General features: G+C 51.9%; 1 protein-coding gene across 5 annotated transcripts in view; it reads right to left on the bottom strand.

The window, feature by feature from the left end:
- Nucleotides 1-17,294, bottom strand: part of RGS3 (regulator of G protein signaling 3) — a 96,095-nt gene that overhangs the window by 58,922 nt on the left and 19,879 nt on the right. For 3 of the 5 annotated variants that reach the window (XM_069873060.1, XM_069873058.1, XM_069873061.1), the window contains 9 exons: nucleotides 16,831-16,925; nucleotides 15,921-15,989; nucleotides 14,720-14,780; nucleotides 11,834-11,924; nucleotides 11,008-11,075; nucleotides 6,919-7,000; nucleotides 6,204-6,309; nucleotides 5,594-5,933; nucleotides 5,083-5,122 (listed from right to left, as the gene is read on the bottom strand). In XM_069873060.1, coding sequence (XP_069729161.1) covers nucleotides 5,083-5,122; nucleotides 5,594-5,933; nucleotides 6,204-6,309; nucleotides 6,919-7,000; nucleotides 11,008-11,075; nucleotides 11,834-11,924; nucleotides 14,720-14,780; nucleotides 15,921-15,989; nucleotides 16,831-16,925 — 952 coding nt within the window. Of the gene's footprint in view, nucleotides 1-5,082; nucleotides 5,123-5,593; nucleotides 5,934-6,203; nucleotides 6,310-6,918; nucleotides 7,001-9,291; nucleotides 9,504-11,007; nucleotides 11,076-11,833; nucleotides 11,925-14,719; nucleotides 14,781-15,920; nucleotides 15,990-16,471; nucleotides 16,517-16,830; nucleotides 16,926-17,294 lie in introns of those variants that run through there. The other 2 variants (XM_069873062.1, XM_069873063.1) reach the window with 2 other exon arrangements.

A 17,294-nucleotide genomic window follows, 5' to 3' on the forward strand; every position in this document is an offset into this window, starting at 1 on the left:
TCAAAATGAGATGTCCCTTGACATTTCTGTTCAATCAAGAGCTGCTCACTTGCTGGACCAAGGATTTAACTGGCTCACACCAGCAGCACAAACACATCTATGTCTGCACATAGATGAGTCACTTTCCCTGGAGGTGTTCAAGGGACAGGTGGATGAGGTGCTGAGGGACATGGTTTAGTGTTTGATAGGAATGGTTGGAGTCGATGATCCGGTGGGTCTCTTCCAACTTGGTTATTCTACGATTCTATGAAAAGCCCATGGCAGTCACAGCGAGCTCTGCCTCTGGTTGGGTGTTCACTGCTTTCTGTGTGGTGTATAAATAGGCTGCTTTGGAGGAAGAGCTGCAGCACTGCTCCATGCATCTCCCTGTGTAGCCTTGAAAGTACGAAAAGACAAATCCAGAACCCCAAACACAACTTTAAATGGTCATTCTGGAATCACAGGAGCATCAAGGAGGTTCCCACCACCGGGGAATACCTGCCCACACCACTGAACTATGACCGTTCCCTTTCCAGGGAGGGGAAAACTATCTGTGAGTAACTCAGAGTGGGGGAAAAAACACTGGAAATTTAGATCTCGGTACATTTTTATCTGCGCAAGCCTTGCCTGCTCTGGATTCTGGGCACGGGAACCGGCACAGTGTGGGGATTTCATGTCATGGGGTGCTGGGTGTCGGGTAAATCACAGTTTTTAGAAGATACTAAGATTGGAGGTGTCAGAGAAAGGGACAGAAGCAATAAACATATTCATGTGCATGGGATCAATCCATGCCCCTCCAAATCCTTCCCAGGGATGTGACAGTTACTCAGGCGTGGGGGTGTATTTATAAGCATGACCTCATTTTGCATGAGGCTGCCACAACATCATCCACCGGTTTTCAGCATTATGTTTCAGTGCTGGAAAAACTCTGAGCAGCCGGACTGGTTTTTCACTCTGTCCCTCTTCATCACAGAAAGCAGTTATCCTCACTCAGAGGAGGGGTTGCAAAGCTTTCCTTTGCAGCCTCCCACCTCTGCTGGTCCAGCCAAGCTAAGACTTTTCCCAACAAGCCAACACCAGGTGCTGCGGCCACTCCACACCCACCAGTGCATCACTAGAGGCCAGGAGATGCAAGGTGGCACAGCAAAGCAGTCCCAGAATCACTCATACAATTGATAATCCTGTGACTGAAAGCGTTATTGATTATTATTAACAATTATCATTGTTCCATGCTAGCTGCTGTGTGAGCAAGTCTTTCCTTCCCCTAGGATTACTAAGCCCTTTCCATCCAAGCCCAGAGGATGAACAGATAAATAAATACATCCAGGTATTAATAAATCCTGGGTTAAGTTTTGGACCCCTCGCTACATGAAAGATATTGAGGCCCTGGAGTGCGTCCAGACAAGAAGGACGAGACTGGTGAAGGGGCTGGAGAACAAGTCTTACGAGGAGCAGCTGAGGGACCTGGGGTTGTTTAGCCTGGAGAAGAGGCTGAGGGGAGACTTCATCACTCTCTACAACTAACTAAAAGGAGCTTGTAGAGAGGTGGGTATTGGTCTTTTCTCCCAAGTGACAGGGCAAGCAGGAATGGCCCCAAGCTGAGTCAGGGGAAATTTAGATTGGACATTAGGAAAAAATTCTTTACAGAAAGGGTACTCAAGCACTGGCAGAGGCTGCCCAGGGTAGTGGTGGAGTCCTCAATCCTGGGGGGGGTTTAAAAGGTGGGTAGATAGGGCACTTGGGGACATGATTTAGTATTAGACAGGTACGGCTGGAACTGATGATCTCAAAGGTCTTTTCCAACCTAATGATTCTATGATCTATTGGAAGCAGCAGCGCTAAGGCTGTCTTTAGGCATCCTCCTCTCCAAAACCATCCCATGGAGCCAGGATGAGACCAACACACAGGACCAGAACAGAAAGGAGCTGCCAAGGTGCTGCCCGCTGTGCTGCTCTGCTCTCAGGTGCACTGGGACAGCACGGTGCCACCCAGGCAGCAGTTGGAAAATATTTCCCACCCATGACACTAATCCATGAGGCTAAAGGGCCTCTGGTGACCCCAGGATACAGTTGGGCCATCCCTGGTGTCCCCAGGCCCACAGTGCATGTCTCTCCAGCACAGCAGCAGCAGGACCTCATAGAACGTCCTGAGTTGGAAGGGACCCACAAGGATCATCGAGTCCAACTCCTGTCCCTGAGCAACCCCAACAGGCACATCTTGTGTCTGAGGGATTAGCCAAGTGCTTCTTGACCTGCCACGCTGTGGACAGAAGGTGGGACAGGTCTATGTTCTCCAAGAGCCCTTAACTCCAGACCACGTCCCCCTGGGCACCAGCAACCTGCACTCTGTCCTAAAATTTGCAGGCAACAACTCCAACAGGAATTGAATGTGTCTCTAACCAAAAATTCATACCTTCTTCAAAAGAAGCCTCAACGACAAAATGAAGTATTTTCTCCCTCCCCTTTGAAGCTGATGAACCAAACCAGCATGAGTCCAGCAAGCTGAACATGTCACTTGGATTTTAACGTATCCAGGTGAAAAATCAGAGCGCTGGCCCAGGATCCTTCCACACAGCATTATCTCAGGAGCAAACCCTCCTGCAGACACTTACCAGAGGGGTGTCCCAGCAGAGAACCCCCCAGCATCCCTCTGTCCAGAGCATCCCTCTGTCTACCCACCCAGCCCAGGCCACCACAGAAGCTTTCTGCACAGCAGCTTCTGCCTTTGCGCTGTAACAAATACCCAGAACCTTCCCAAGCTGAAATGAGCCAAAAACACTTCTGAACCTGGCTCAGATTAGATAAGGTCTTGTCCAAAGCAAATAGAGGAACCTACCCAACATTACATATTCCATTAAGTATTAGGAAATAGTGCATTTACTTTCAGATAAATGCTGGCAGAGCCAGCCCGTGCGCTGGTGGCCATCCAGACCTGCTGTTTACTCCTTTGCAGGAGGAAGCCCTCCTGACCTCTAAGTGCAATAACCCTGACATTTTCTCTTTTCCTTTTTTTCATGGTTGCACTGCCAGATAAAGTCAAAACACAAGGGCAACCCAACAGAGGAGAGATAGAAACTGTCTGGACTGCTCAGGAGCTGCTTTTCCTCATATCCCCACATCACTTCATTGTATCAGAGGAATTCATCACCTGCACGCTGGCACAGCATCCAGCCTGCCTGAAGCTCAAGCTCCTGGCACTGTGACTGGTGGTCAGCTCCACACCACCACACCTAATCACCGCTGAGGTTAACTACTGCATCCTTCCCTTTGAAGAGCTGACATTAAATAAACTGAATCACTAAAAAAAATGTTATGGGAAGAAGCCCAAGTCTTTCAAATTCCACCCTGCTGTAAGAACAACGCACAGAATCGTAAAATGGTTTGAGTTGAAAGCAACCAAGAAGGTCATCCAGTTCCACCCCTGCCATGGGCAGGGACACCTCCCACTGGATCAGGGGCTCCAAGCCCCATCCAACTTGACCTTGAACCCCTCCAGGGATGGGGCAGCCACCACTGCTCTTGACAGCCTGGGCCAGGGCCTTACCACATGCATAGGAAAACATTTCTTCCCAAGATCTAGTCTAAATGTCTCCTCTTTCTAGCTTAAATCCATTACCCCTTGTCCAATTATTACAGCCCCTGCTAAAAAGCTTTTTCCTGTCTTTCTTATCAGCCCCCATTATGTATTGAAAGGCCACAATAAGGTCTTCTCAAAATCTTCTCTCCTCCAAGATAAACAACCCCAATTCCTCATGGTCCTCCACAGGATCCACAAACAGCAGGAAAGAGTTGCAATCACCCATGGTACAAACCCCCCGCGCCAGCAGCTGAGCTGCAGAAAATTCTTCTGGCCACAGAGCTCCTGGGCTGGAAGCATCCAAGGCACAAGAGCCTTGGACCCACACTGCTCCCCAGCATCCCCACCACGGCTTTGCCAGCTCCACACTTTGCCACGTACAGACACTGCCCCATCTTTACAGGCAGCACAAAAATTTCTAGCTGGAAATCATGCTGATAGCTGTGCCCGCACCAGAGAGGGACGGCTCATCTAGAGACACCCCTGCAAGATCGTGCTTAGCAGGTCAGCTCTGGTAGAGACAAGCAGCTAATCCTGAGGGCATTCTAACAGCCCGGGGTGCAAGAGTGGCCTCCCAAAACTCCTGAATCAATTAATTGGCAAGAGATGGTTCTGCAGGAGCTTGGTGGGATGACATTGTAATTGCAAGTTCCATAGCCCCCAGTGAACACCTTAAGGAGTACCGCCAGGCCTCACTGTTCTTGGATTGCTTCTGTCCCCAGTTTCCCACCTCAAAGGACAGTTGGTACGCAGTTTAGTGAGACCTTGTGTTGGTCTCTGCTGCCCCTCTCACAGCCTAGGACTCACTCAGTGCCCTGCCGGACACCTCATCCCACGCTTCCTGCAAGCTCAGCTATATCCAGTTCTCCAGGAGGACCACACATACCTGGTGCAGAAAGTTTGTGCTTCAAAGAGGTTTTCAGGAGAGCTGGTAGAGACTGCCAGAGACCTTCTAGCAGCCCAGGAAATTCACCAGATGTGGACTTTAATGCACACTGCTGTTGGTACAAACCCGAGCCACAGCCATCCCCATCGCCGTAGAAATAGACTGAGCATCAAAGCAGGGGCCACAGCGTTAGCACCCCCAGCAAGGCAACACGCACAAGAAGGGAAACTCGTCATGGACAGCCCCACGGACACATCTGGGGAACTGGCACAACAAAAATACTTAGCGCTTTCACACTTCATGCTTTCATTACACCCCTGATGGAAAGTCCCTGCCCCCAGCCTCCCTTCAGCTGCTCTGTGAGCTCCCATAGAGACCTTCTCACCATGAGGCTCATCCAGGGACACCAGGAGCTGCGTCCTCCTCTGGGCTTGGCAGTAGGGTTCTTGCTTTAATGTTTGACACACAGAGCAGGAAGATTACACTAAAAAAAGCCCCAAGCTTCTGCCACCACCCTTAAAACCCAAAGGACTCCATAGCACCATTCCAGGGCTAGGGGTAAGGATTCAATAGTGCCTGAAGGACTATGTCTAGCTCTACTGCACGCTCTCAGCATCGCTTTCAGCACATTGGCTACTTACCCACAGTAGTGTTGTTCTCTTGATAGAGAGGCCTCAGCAGCTGTAAGACACAACCCAGAAAGGACAGAGTCACTTAAAGCAGGTTTGAGGTAGACTTTACAACAACCAACTGCAAACTTGAGCATGTCAAACCCGGCAAAGCCAACCACTCCAGAGAGGGGAAAATCCTTTTCGCCCTGTTGCCAGCAGAAAATAAGAGCAATGACTTGCACTGTGGTCCATGCATGGATATGGGTCCACACATCCCATATCCGTAACCCTTGAGTGAGCCCTGAGATGAGGCAGCAGGTTGTTCACCCTGGCTCCACAGACCGAGTGGTAAATGTTTTAGGTAATTAGTGGAATTGTCCAGCAAGGGATACAGCTCTGGTTTGTAAGAATGGAACTTGCTCTAGCAAACATATAGAAATGAGGCTCAACAGCGCTAAAGCACAGGTCAAGAGAGGGTCCAGCAGGCACAGCCAACAGCCACAAGCAGGAACTTGAGCGTGGAGCTGGAAAGCAGCCCTACCTGGCTCCCCGGGTTTAAAGGTGCTAAGATGATGTAGTTCTGGTCCGCAGTGGAGGGGACCCGGGACAGGGGTGGCATGGTGTTCTGGCTCCGCTTGCCGATCTCCGTGTACCTCTCCCAGCCGTTCAGCACCAGCCCGTCGCTCCCGTCATACAGGATGTGGCAGCTCCGGCGCTGCTCAGGCCGCGGAGGCACCGTGCTGTTCTTCTCCCGCTTGTTGGGTGGAGACTGCAGGTCGTAGGCTGACTTGCAGGATGATCTGCGGATCATGCCTTCCTGTCCGGACTTGACCTGCGGGACGAGCCTCCAGACCAGGAGGATGATCTCTGTGGGACAGTTCCTGAAAGAGGTGGCATGGGGAATGTCAGAGGTGGAACAGTAGAGAGCAAGGCACCTCGCACCATTCAGACAACCATGAGCCTCGCAGTCCTTCCTCTCACTAATGCCTCTGCCCTTTCCTCCCCAGCCCCTGCATCCTTTCTTTTTCCACTCCAGAGAGTCCTTTCTCCCCCAAAGCTTTCCCCTTCCTGTAGGCATTCCAAGCTTCTGCCCCCTACTCTGGGCTCCCTAAGACTGTCTCTCCCACAGCCCTGCCCTGATGAACACTCACCGGATTTCGTGTGCCAGGTCCACACATTTCCAGTGCTCCACGGGCTGTTCGTTGAGCTGCAGCACCGTGTCGAGCTGCTGCAGACCAGCCTTTTCTGCTGGACCACCTATGGAGAGAGGAAATAAATGCCAGGTGCCTGCTGGACAGACAGCTGAGAGCATAAGCGTTCATCTTCCCCACCTGAAGATGAAGTGGAGCTCGCTGAGCCTGGAACTTCACCTTCCAACATGCACGCATGCACAGAGTGCCTGGGACTAAGGAATGAACGCTCTCTCAGAGCTATTGCACAAACTTCCCGTGTTTCCTAGTGCTGCGGGGGGCACCAGGGTACAACAGAGACATTAAGTCCATCGCACAGCTCCACACCAAGAGGACCTACCCATGGGCTCCCCCCATCCTGCTCCCCTCTGCGCCCCCATCTGACATCCCTCCACAGATGTTTCCCAATGGTGTCCCAACAGTTCTCAATTTGGAGAGGGAAGGGAACAAAATCTCTGCAAGTTACTACAACACACAAAGCAGTGACACCAAGCTAACCCAGTGGTCTCTGCCTTCATTAGAGGCAGCAGAGAATTCATTAAGTGAAGCTTTTTTGGAGACAACCAGAGTCCTGCAAGGCACGGGAGCGTCTGAATCGCAACATGTTCTTGGGAAGCAGAAAGGAGCAGAGTCATTCATTCAAATCAAGACGGATACCCACGATCTGGTCTCTTACCAGAGTCCACCGCCTGCACACGGACTGGGGAGTCGCAGCAGATTGTGAAGCCAAACCCATCGTTTCCTCGAGGGATGGTAATCTGAAGAGAGATACCAGAGTCACCCTGTTAAGTGGGAAAGCAGCTGCCTCCTGTGCTCAGTGAGCATCCCCTCTTTCACCCCCACACTGCCCACACCTTTGGAAACACAGGCGCGTGGCATTTACAGAAATGGTCGCAGACACCAAAGGAACCATCACTCTGTGAACCTCACAGACAACAGGTCTCTCCCTTGCTGCAATCAAAGAGGGGTGGAAAGGATGATAAATAGCAATGCAAGATCAAGCTAAAGATCAACAGAGAGAAATACCACAAAATGAGGGTTTATTGAGCATGTACAAGGTTTCCACTCAAGATTCTTGCAAGTGTAAGGAAAGTTCTGATAAGCCATTAAAAAGGAAAACCTGACAGCCTGGCTCCAACATTGATTTCTAACACGGCTTCTCCATGCAAATCACTGAAATATTTCCTTTCCAGAGGGGGAATACAGAAATAGCAGCACTGCTCTGCTGCAGAGGCAGCCGCAAGGATCGGCACACGCTCCTGGCCACAAGGCATCTGTGCCAGAGTAGACTCTAGGCATCACCCCATTAGCTGAGGCAAGTGTGTTTTCTCCTGCTGAGTTTGGAGAGGATGGATGCTGTGTTGATTTAGGCTCATTTCTCCTCCTGATTGAAGCAGCATTGAGCTTATTAATTAAATGATATTTATTTTTTGATGTTGGCTTCCAGCAGCAGCACAGCATGACAGTTCCTGTAAATACCTGATTATCCCCCAAGACATTTGTCAAGACCCTTGTTTTACTGACAGAGAAAAGAAAAGAAAAAAAACAACACCTGACCTGTATTATTTTGAGAACAAACAGGCAGAGGAATTCAGCAGAAGCTGCCAAGGAGGGGAAGCGGTTCCTCGCTCCTTTGCCACGGGAGGGCAAATGCAGGAAGCTTTCATTTCTCTGCACCTTGCCCCTGCCCAATTGCTCAGCATAAAACCTGGCTTCAAATAGAAACTGTCTTTCCCTGGCAGGATTCAAAATTAGGTCCAGTCCCACCACACTGAGTATTTTTCTCTCTGGACTTTGTTGAGGCCTCAAAAAGGGGAGAAGGCTGCTTCTGGCTCTGCACCGATGAAGCAACCTCACAATTCCAAAACACAGCAAGGAGACGGGAGTCCTGCAGAAGTGTTACCACTGGCACCTCGGGAGCCAACCTAGAACGCCACCATGGAGACTTCATGGTCACTTCCCAGCCCAAAGCTTCCCACATGTCAAGAAGTCTCCCACTCCTTCTCCCCAAGCTGGCTGGTTCTTGTCTCCCACTAATGGAGGTTCCTTCCCTGTGTCACCGACCAGCACCTTCTCACTGCTGATGGTTCACTTTCCTCAGCTCCCACCACCTTGGCCATCAAAGGGAGCTCAAGTCCACTTTTACCGCTAAGATCTACAAGCATCTGACATAAGCTGGAAAGTGGGGGTAAGGTGGTGAGAGGCTCCAGCACCACGGAGGCTCATCGTACTCATAAATTAGTCCAAAAATGCAGAAGGAATTGTCAAAATAAGGAAATGAGGAGGTCTAAGACACTAATATCAGTCAGTTGTCATTAATAGAAGGCAGAGCAGCGTTCCTGCACGAGACAGTCCCTATAGCCCTGATAAGAAGTGGGCATTTTCAGTGAGGCTGGTTTTTTTTGTGACTCCCAGTCCACGCTGTCCCCGTCACAGCTTCAGACACGAACGATTAGCACAGGAGTGTAGAGAAAAGCTGGCTGCCCCAGTCCAGACCACAGGGGAAAGCAGTGTTCAAAAGTGCAGGAGACTGGGACCTGTGCAAGGAAAACCAGCAACCGGTGTTGCACACCGAGTGGATCCAAGAGAGTCTGTGCTGCCTTTTACAGAGCACAGCAATCTACATTAAGCAAATCGCCGCTGGCTGTAACTAGCTACAGGCAAAACTTGATTCCCAAATACATCCACATTAAAGCAGTTTTGGAAAGAGAGAGCAGGAGCCTAGCAGAGGCTGAGCCGTCTGCTGTGCCTGCATCTCCTCTAACAGAGACAGCACCTTGCAGCTTAGCATATTCCTCACCAGGATGCAACCCCTCGATCCACATTTACCCACTGCAATGGGCAGGCAGCAAGCATTGACCTCGATGAAGAAGCTTTCTTTATATACCCAACATATCATTTGCTAATTAGAGCAAAACACACCCTAGAAGCAGCTCACACACAGCCCAGAAATGGTAAAAGAGCCCACAGGCACTCAAAAATTCAACCAAAACTTCTAGCAACACGCGCACACGCTGACACAGAGATTTTTCCCCTGGGAGATACAGACCTGCCTGTATCTCCGCTCTGAGCACACCTTGCAGAGACCGTTGAAGCGATTCATGGCTGGAAACCCTACGCTCGCCGTCAGCCCATGAAAATCCAGTCCCACAAAGCAGCCGTAATCCCGATCTCCTTGTATCGCCCGAGCGTGGAACAAACCACAGGCAAACTGGCATGACCGCCCATGGGAACCCAGCTCCCGAGAAGAATGGCAGGAAGCCACCTTTCACCTCCCCAGCCCCTGTCTGCACTGTATGCCGCTTTACGATAAGCCAGAGGGCTTCCTGAAAACCCTCACTGACAAGGAAGAGAGAGAGTTTTATATTAAAATTCCTGTCAACCCTTTAGTATTCCCTAGTCCCCTGCTCTGTTGATGTGGCTTTTGTTCCCGCGGCATTCTTCAGCCGCACGGAGCACTTTGTTATTGCCATGTTCTCACAAACACTTTGAGGATGTTTAAGCGGCATTTCACAGGCACGGGCTGCGCAAGCTTCACTTCATTACGAGTGCAACTTGTGCTCATTACCCTTGGAAAGGGTAAGGGAGATTTTGAGCAGGGTGGGAAAAAAAAAAGAGGGAAAAAAATACAAAGCCAAGTTTGTTTTTGAAAGCTCAGACCCAGGGGATATGCACGTCCTGATGCTTTGTGCTCACAGAGTCACAGAGGGGGAAGAGAGAGGGCAATTGAATTGTACCCAGGCTGTAATTCTGCAATTAAAGACAAAAAGAAAGTCTTAACCCAGCTAGAAGGGCTCACAAGTCTCTGTGTTCAGCCCCAACTGCCAGAACTACGGCACCAACCCCTTGGTTGCAATAGAGAAGAAAGCACCTTCCACAACTCCCACACGGGGATGGAATTGAGAGGGAAGACTCATGAGATCCCAAACCCTGGGCTCTCTTGCACAGGAGCTGGGGTGGAGGCACCAGGAGAGGCTGAGGAGGGAGCACGAGGAGCCCCAGTGCTCCCAGGGGAGCGGGCAGTGCAGCGGGGCCATCGGAGGCTGTGCTTCTATTTGCATTTTCCCAGCCTGCCACCGCCGAGCTGAGCTGGAAGGAGGATCCGTCTTCCTTCCCAGCCACTATCTTTCAAGTCGGTGGCGACTGCCGGAGAGGAAGGGAGGAGAGGGGCGCTGGTTTTGTTTGTCTTGCTCAATCCTACACTTTAAAACAAATAACTGAAAATGCAGCTGAGGGAAGCAGCAAAGCGGAATTCAGCACAGATAAATCACAGGGTTGGCTAAGATATATTTCCGATGCAGGCCATGTGTTTGTGTTCCCATTTCCCATCTTTGCCTTTCCCATAAATCACTAAGGCTCCACCATGGGCTTTTCCCTCCCCAGAGAAAAGGGCCTTGAAAGGAGGAGGGGAGGAGACGCACCCGTCCAGGGAGACATGGAGTCAGCCAGGGACTGGAGCTGAGTGGCAGGCCAGTGCTGTCCCCATCGCTCCCAGTCCGTAGCTGGTGTTTTGTCCGTCTGGTAATATACTGGACAAGCAGGATGTTTGGTGTGGTAGAGGGGAGTGAGTCTGGGGTTACGACCCACATCACCCACCTCCACCAACTGGTGCTCCATCAGGATAATTAATTGCCTATAAAAGCCATGGTGTCAGCAGGGAACCTGCCACAGCTCATTTGAACCCCTCCATGCAGGCTCCACATGCTGCCAGCTCCCGACCTCACATCTTCGCACCCCTGGTGGGTTGTAACCCTGTCACACTGACCTTCAGCTGCTTCACGGTTGCAGCATCCTGGTTCTCCTGAGCTGCACCCTGGCTTCCCGGCATCACCTCTGAAAAAAGAAAAAGGGGAAGGCCATGTCAACCTGACAGCACACATCTTTGGACAATCCACCTCCTTCCACACTGCATCTACACCCTATATGCAAGATCTCTATGTGTTACAGGCACATCTCCTCTGGGCTGGGGCTGCAGCTGTGGGGTGGCTGAACATCTGGACAGCCACTGCTGTCTCACCCTGCGCTGTGCCAGCCTGTCCTCCTCTGCACAGCCTGGCAGCGCAGCAAAACAAGGCAGGAGAGAATCCCACCTACCATCCTGCAGAGACCCCAGGAGCCATAGACTCCAGCCACAGGATCAGTCTGCAAGGCAGGAATCAGCATAAGGAAAGGCTGAGCAAGAGGGAGAGACGTGGCTGCAGCGTTGAGGTCCCCAGAAAACCCCAGGTAAGCAGGAGCAAGGACTGAAGGGGAGAACTCAGCGTCTGTGTAGAGGGTGCTGAACCGGCTGGGATCTCTCCTACATGGAAAGGGACAACTCTCCACGGTGGACAACTCTCTGTTGGAAGGGTTAGGGTCTGGGACTCACCATGTGGAGTTGTCCTGCAAGAGTTGTCCTAGACACCCCTCTGCATGGTGATCTTTTGCAATATTGGTGCCCATTGGGCATCACAGGGTGGAGAAGCGTACATGGGGACACAGGTGCCCTGGGGCTGGGGGATGCTCCATGCCACCACTGGGGTGGGCACAAGGTTGACATCCCTTCCAAACCTTGCCAACACTGTCCGGGATATCGCAGCAGGGAGACACACCTCTGTTCTGCTTCAGCCGCCGCATGGCCACCTTCAGGTGCTTGGTCCTGCCCAGATCCTCTCCGAGGAGATAATACCAGCCACTGATGTCCTGGGTGGGAGGAAAGAAGCTGTTGATGTAGGGGAAAATACTCAATCCCATTTAACCCAGTCTAGTTGTCCATTGCAGGAGCTGCCCCAGGCCAGGACACAGAGGCTGCCCAGACTTGCTTACACTCAGAGGCACGGCCTGGAGTCCTCCTCCTAGAACAGCTAGAATTCCATTCCCCCTGCAAGGATGGACCAAGCTTCACTGAAGCTTCTAGGTCTTGAGAGGGAGACAAGGTGTAGAAAAACATCCAGCCTCCACCAAAACTGTCCATCTCATGTTGGCAGGAGCCAGCAGACTCACAGGGAGCACACACCTGCAGCCTTCTCACCAGAGGAGGATGCCCAAACCAGCCTTCAGCAGTGCTGGTGCTTCTCAGTGGGGTCCCTTTGCCCCTGTCCCATACCCGTGCGTCCAGGGCAGCCAAGAGGATAGAGCCAACCATGGCAATTCCCTGCCTCCCTTCTAGGGAGCCTCCACTGTCTCCTATTGCTCCAAGGGCAGCTGGCAGAACCCAGAGGGACCAACCATCCCAGATAAGCCTAGGAGTCAGCTAGGGTTGCAGGAACCACATTCCTAGATGCCAGAGGAAGGAGCCCATTTTAAAATCATCAAATGGTTTGAGTTGGAAAGGACCTTAAAGAACCATCTAATTCCAACCCCCCTGCCATGGGCAGGGACACCTCCCACTGGATCAGGCTGCCCAAGGCCCATCCAACTTGGCCTTAAATACCTCCAGGGATGTGGCAGCCACCTCTTCCCTGGGCAACCTGAGCCAGGGCCTCCCCACCCTCATTGCGAAGAATTTCTTCCTAACGTCTAATCAAAATTTTCCCATCTCCAATTTAAAGCCCTAGTCCTATCACTACAGGCTCCTTGTAAACAGTCCCACCCCAGCTTTCTTGTAGCCCCTTTCAGGTACTGGAAGGTCACTATAAGGTCTCCTCAGAGCCTTCTCTTGTCCAGGCTGAACAACTCCAACTCTCTCAGCTTCCCGTGACATGGGAGGTGCTCCAGCCCTTGGATCATCTCTGTGGCCTCTTCTGGACCTGTTCCAACAGCTCTATATCCTCCTTACATTGAGGATTCCAGAACTGGACACAATACTCCAGGTGGAGTCTCACAAGAGCAGAGCGTTTTAAATCCACATGAGGAAACTGTGGATGGCAAGAGATATCCAGCAGCACCCAGGAGACAGGGGCAGCTCATCTCAGCATCAGCTGAGGTCCCAGGAGAGCCACACACCCCCAGCATCCTCCTCCCATCCCTGCAAGAGAAGGGTGCTGCGTGTGGGTGTGAACACTCCAACCTCTCTGCACAAAATGACGCTTGGTGAAAGTCACTGCCAAAACTTGAGAAGGAAGGTTGGGGTTGGGTGGAGGGGTTAAATACAACCAGAGCAGAAGTCCCTCCTGAGGAGAGCTGCAGTTTAGAGCTGTTCTGCCTCATTATCTTCACTGTTATAAAAAAGCTGCATCTCACTTGTCCAAATTTCAGAGGAAACCATGCTCAAGCTGCCTCTTACCTTCCTCTCAGGTCATTGTCATAAATAGTTGCTTTTTAACCTCTTACTAGGGACTAAACATCCACACCTCGGGTGATGTATTAACGCTTTCACAAAGCCCTTCCAGCACACTGCAATACCCTGATGTGCTGACACCAGACCAGGGCTGTCCAGGGATGAAATCCCTCCCCACTGCCAGCTTGGATGAAACATTTCCTTGCTTCAGAGGATCGGAAGAAGTCTTTTGCAGCAGGAGCCTTGCAGGCTTCTTTTAGAAGGCAAATCCCGCTGATGTGAAAGCTGTCTTAGCAAGCAGCAGCCAGGCTGGGGCAGCAGCACTGTGACCAAATGCACAGCAGTGGGAACATGGGTTCTGGCACAGGTTCAGCCCCGCTGCCTCCAGGAAGAACCTGGGACCTCTGTGTTTTCTCTCCCCCCACCACAACCTCAGCCGGTGAAGCCCGAGCTGCTGAGCACAGGGAATCAGGCAGACTCCGAGGAGAGGGGAGTGTGTCCCCACCATCAGGTGTGACCCATGCCAGCAGGCTGAGGGAGGCTGGTCCTATCTCCTGTCCCTCAGGCAGCACTTGCTGGGGTCACCTCTCTGCACCCGCAATCGCTGCTACTCTTTTTGTATCCCTGCAGAAGGGAGTGATGATCCCCTGTCCCAGGATTCTGGAGCATCTCCCATATGAGGACAGGCTGAGAGAGTCAGGATTGTTCAGCCTGGAGAAGAGAAGGCTCTGAGGAGACCTTAGAGCAACCTTTGAGTTGCTACAAGAAGGGGGCTACAAAAAAGCTGGATGGTTTACAAAGGCATGGAGTGATAGAGAGAGGGGTAGATTTAGACTAAACATAAAGAGGAAATTCTTCACAATGAGGGTGGGGAGGCCCTGGCCCAGGTTGCCCAGAGCAGGGGTGGCTGCCCCATCCCTGGAGGTGTTTAAGACCAGGTTGGATGGGACTTTGAGCGCCTTGATCCAGCGGGAGGTGTCCCTGCCCATGGCAGCGGGGGTGGAATTAGATCATCCTTTAAGGCCCCTTCCAATTCAAACCATTCTATGATCCCTCCTGTAACAGCCCCCATCCTGGTCTCCAGCAGTCACACCGACACCAGTCTCACAGTGACCACCCATATTGGGAACAGAACCAGCAAATTACCTGGGCACCTTCAGAACATCTTTGTCCCATGGTGGGAGAAGCCTGCTCCTGCCCTGAGGGTGCATTACATCCACCCACCAACCCGAGAGAGTCAGCCCCCAGTCCCACACACTGCGCTCCAGCATGGAATTACCTTGTCCAGGGTCAGGAGGGACTTCACACCAAAGCTCATGCAGCCGATCAGTTCACTCTGTCTGCAGGAGAGCCAGAGACCATCAGCTGTTGTTGACTCTCCCCAAGAACCAGCTCCCCGTATGCATCCCTCTGCAGGGACCCCACAAAGATCCCCATCCAGGCCAGGACAGTGCCAGACTGTGCCTCTCTCTCCAAGGTTTGAGCAAGCTCGTAACCACACAGCTCAGCTGCAGCAGGAGCAAGGAGGAGCTGGGCTGAAGCATTAGAGCAACTAAGCTGGTGAAGTGGCTGGAGAACAGGCCTTACGAGGAGCGGCTGAGAGAGCTGGGGGTGTTTAGCCTGGAGAAGAGGAGGCTGAGGGGAGACCTCATTGTTCTCTACAACTACCTGAAAGGAGGTTGTGGAGAGGAGGGAGCTGGGCTCTTCTCCCAAGTGACAGGGGACAGGACGAGAGGGAATGGCCTCAAGCTCCACCAGGGGAGGTTTAGGCTGGACATTAGGAAAAAATTTTTCACAGAAAGGGTCATTGGGCACTGGCAGAGGCTGCCCAGGGAGGGGGTTGAGTCACCTTCCCTGGAGGTGTTTAAGGGATGGGTGGACGAGGTGCTGAGGGACATAGTTTAGTGATTGACAAGAATGGTTGGACTCAATGATCCAAGTGGGTCTTTTCCAACCTGGTGATTCTATGATCCTGGTCACCTCCAGCCTACCTGATGCTGGCAGGAGCTTGGCTGAGAATGCAGATGCCACTTGCCTGAGCTGGCAGCACAGTCTGTGAGGTGCCAGACTGCTTGCTGCTGGGCTTTCCTCCTCACTGCATTGCCCCTAGAGATAGGGAATGTCCCCAGCCCACAGCCAGGCTCCAGCCCCATTTGGCTTTAGCCAGCAGTACAGGCACGAGCAGCTGCAGCGTTTTTGAATGCAGCAGCAATGCTGACAGAGAGCAGCAAGGGCAGGGTTTCTTCTCCACCAGCTTGCAGGAGCTGCCCATGACAACAGTCCCAGCTGGGGCACCCCCAGCAGGTCCCTGTCCCAGCCTCACTGCTCAGCTCCCTCTGCCCCACAGCTTTCGCGCAGGGCAGCCCTCGAGGCCCGCAGAGCTGGAGGAGCTCACGTGGGGTGACCAGAGCAGCTGGAAGGTTTGCTGCTGCACCAGCTCCGTTTGAAAGAGACTGAACAGCAGGCTGGCACCCCCTTACCTGGAGTTCCTCTCTCGGTTCCAGACTGTGACCAGGAGACGTTTCTGCTCATCCTCCTCTTGCACTGGGCTGTAACAAGCAGAGGAAACAGATCGTGAGCACCAATCTTCCCCAGAAGTACTCAACAAGGGCTGCCCCTGAAGGCAGAGATCCCTCATCCTCTTCAGAGCCAGGTCTACACAGAGCGCTGCAGCATCACCCCAGACAGCGATCTCCTCAAACAAGCCACAGCTGCACTAACTCATTCATTCCTGACAGGCAACTGCAAAGGGATGTGGCCTTTCTTGGGCAGGTGCTGGGGACAACACTCAGGAGGGCTTAAGGGGAAAGATAATCCTGAAGAAAGACACATATCCAACATCAAAAGGTAAACACAAGCAACAAGCCACATTTCATGCTCTGAAACAACCATTCTGTGCCAGGTCAAATGCTGCTTGGGGACAGAGGTCTGACAGAGTGGTTAGCTAGCAATGACAAGCTCTACTGAAACAGGAGCCGTACAGCTCCTTTCCCATGCAGAAACATGCTGTAGCCACAAGCAACCCTTTTACCTTCCTCACTCTATTCATATCGATGCCCACACCATTGCAGGTCCAGGAAACCCAACTCCTGCCCAGCAAGAAGGTCCAACCATGCAGGAGCATCGCTGACACACAGTGTGCTGACAGCTTTGTGAGCCTCCACAGAGCTCTGCCCAAAAGTTCAAGGCATTTCAGCTATAAAAAACAGCAGAATAATGTCTGTCACTCCTCATCTCGGCAGCAGAGCTGCTCATGCATGATGTGTGCGTATTACAGATCTTAATAGAGAAGCAACCACAGGGTCTTGGCTTCGAGAGGGATTCCTCATGCTCACTGTGAACACAGAGCTAACGGATGGGTCAGAGCTACCTCTGCCCTGTCATACTTACAAGAGAAAGTGCTCGTGGAAGACAGGATTTTTGTTGTCTGGTACAGTCTTTGTCTTTTGCCTGCATCTCCAGTCAGCATCTGGCACGACTGACATCTTAACAGAGGAGAATAAGCAGGGTGTTAACACTCAAAGCAAACACAGGCACAAAGCTCCCAGCTCCATCACTGCAGTGGCAGGAGACGGGCACAGTCCTTTTTACGGATGGTTGAGCCACACAGATCCAGCTAAGCCTCATTAACACACAGTTTAGATCAATTTATAGAATCATAGATTGGTTTGGGTTGGAAGAGACCTCAAAGACCATCCAGTTCCAACCCTCCTGCCATGGGCAGGGATCAGGGTGCTCAAAGCACCCTGTGGCCACACACTCCTCCCCATTAGTCCTTTGGCACCCAGTAGGATGCTCTTGCAACAAATGGTTAACACAGCCCTTCACAGGGTCCTGTCCTCTGCTTTTCTGGC

The sequence above is a fragment of the Phaenicophaeus curvirostris genome, chromosome 20, assembly GCF_032191515.1.
Source record: "Phaenicophaeus curvirostris isolate KB17595 chromosome 20, BPBGC_Pcur_1.0, whole genome shotgun sequence".
NCBI classification, from domain to species: Eukaryota; Metazoa; Chordata; class Aves; order Cuculiformes; family Cuculidae; genus Phaenicophaeus; species Phaenicophaeus curvirostris.